This window comes from Diceros bicornis, chromosome 3, assembly GCF_020826845.1.
Source record: "Diceros bicornis minor isolate mBicDic1 chromosome 3, mDicBic1.mat.cur, whole genome shotgun sequence".
Classification (NCBI taxonomy): Eukaryota; Metazoa; Chordata; class Mammalia; order Perissodactyla; family Rhinocerotidae; genus Diceros; species Diceros bicornis.
This window is the reverse complement of record NC_080742.1, coordinates 45,143,558-45,145,555: the sequence shown is the minus strand read 5'-3', so window position 1 is coordinate 45,145,555 and position 1,998 is coordinate 45,143,558. Positions and strand designations below refer to the sequence as shown.

At 57.5% G+C, this 1,998-nt stretch overlaps 1 protein-coding gene across 1 annotated transcript; it reads left to right on the top strand.

Moving 5' to 3' along the window:
• The first annotated feature begins 315 nt into the window (after positions 1-315).
• Positions 316-789, top strand: FERD3L (Fer3 like bHLH transcription factor). Its single transcript, XM_058568823.1, has one exon. It carries the CDS (start codon positions 316-318, stop codon positions 787-789), a length of 474 nt encoding a protein of 157 aa, XP_058424806.1.
• Positions 790-1,998: the final 1,209 nt, after the last annotated feature.

Below are 1,998 nucleotides of genomic sequence, written 5' to 3'. Positions count from 1 at the left end.
AGAGCTGGGGGTTGTTGCCAAGAAGGAACTGTCCCAGGTGGCGCAGCGAAAAGGCTCTCAGAATTGGAGGCCTGTCCCTTTGAGTCTTCCATGCGTGCTCAAGCTTGTCTTCTTCCATCAGTATCAAGAAGAGGGACGTTGTCAGAGCCTTCCCTATCGGTGCGACTAATCTTGTTATCAGCTTGGTTATAAATATTAATGTCCTCTAGCCCTTCGGTGATGGTGCCGCATCAGATTCAGGGCTGTTAGGAAGCCCATCACCAGTCTCGCCCCTCCCTGCGAGAAATCGATGAAACGCAGGGCCAAGCCGACGCAATGGCGGCCTATCCGGAGAGCTGTGTGGACGCCACCGTGCTGGACTTCGTCGCCGACCTGTCTCTGGCCTCCCCGGGGCACCCTCTCCTCTGCGACTTCGCACCGGCGGTCCGCTTTGGAGACCGAGGTGGAAGACCCAGGAGGCTGGCGCGCTTTGAGGAGGAGGACCCAGAAGAAGAGGAGGGCGAAGTAGACGAGGAAGAGGAGGAAGAGGAGCCCGGGAGAGGCGCCTCCCTGCTGGGCCGCCCCAAGAGGAAAAGGGTGATCACCTATGCTCAGCGCCAGGCCGCCAACATCCGCGAAAGGAAGCGAATGTTCAACCTCAACGAGGCCTTCGACCAGCTGCGGAGGAAGGTGCCCACTTTTGCTTACGAGAAGAGGCTGTCCCGGATCGAGACCCTACGCCTGGCCATCGTCTACATTTCCTTCATGACCGAGCTCTTGGAGAGCTGCGAGAAGAAAGAAACCGGCTGAGCCGGGGTGGAATGGAGGTGTCTGCCCTCTCCTCGCCTGGGCGCGTGCGGGCTTGGGGTGTTTCAGGACCCGGCAGTGGGTGCGGCTGGAAGGCTAGGAAGGACGCTCCAAGACAGAACGTCTGGCCTTCTGGAGCTTGGTTCGGGATTGTAAGATGCCACAGCCCTCGAGAAGAGTGGCAGCGGTAGAGTTAATATATACACGCTCTCAGTGGAGTGTGGGGCAGGGACGGGCGGGGCACATTAGAACGGGTTAGAACGAGCTGTAGCCGTCGAGGCCTGCGCCCAGAAGCAGCTTCTGTAGGCTGGGTGGGGGGGAAGCTAATTCTCTCCGCAAACGGCAGACTTCAGGGGCTTCTATAGAGTTTAATCTCTCCGCCTTACCTTTTTTTGTTTTTTTAATAGAAATAATAAAATAGAGTTTCCTAATTTTTTTTTAAGCCTCAAGAGTCGGTGCTGCGACACCCCGGCAGGCGCTCGACTCGGCTCGCGCCCTTAGGGAGGTCCTGGAGCAGAGATCCGCGAGGGGTGTGAGGTGCGGGGTCTCCTGAGAGGTGAAGGGACTCCAGATTTCTCATCTGATCTAGGCTTGTCAAGAGACGGAAGGAAGGAGATGAGAAAGGAAGGGGAGTGAGAAGACAGGCGATCTCCTAGAAGGGAGAGTATCCTCCCCTCCCCTCCGTTCCACTCCCCTTCCCTTTCCTCCCCTCAGGGGCAGCATCAGCAACCCTGTCCGGGTCCCTCCAGGAGCCCGAGGCTTGAACACGGAGGTGGGTGGGGGCAGCTCGGGCCCCTGCGCCGGGAATGCTTCTGGGCTTGCCGGGGGTCTCGGGCGTCCCGAGCCTTTGCCGCTCGCCGGTGCTTCCCTCTGTCGCCTCCGGGGGAAGGGCCAGGTCTTCCCAGGCGCAACGAGCGCGCACTTTTCAATTTTTAGCTGTAGGTAGGGAAGATAGCTTTCATTCTAGCAACATCTAGGGACAGGCAAGGCAAAAAGTCAAAGGAGGATATGCATTCCTCAGCTTTGCAAAGATGTGTGCTATGGAGATGAGGTCAAAGCAGGACCATGCTGAGGGGCTCCCTCCAGTTTGGACCCTCTGCCATTCCACAGTTCTTCTTTCTGGGCGACCTGCTAACACCTGAACTGAGGTTCTTCAGATAGGAGTAGGTGAGTGAGGAGAGGAATGGGAGTGAATAATGGCCACTTAACTGT

Bases quoted from the DNA above. Each gene is read 5' to 3' on its own strand.
- FERD3L (XM_058568823.1), top strand. From the start codon at position 316: ATGGCGGCCTATCCGGAGAGCTGTGTGGACGCCACCGTGCTGGACTTC.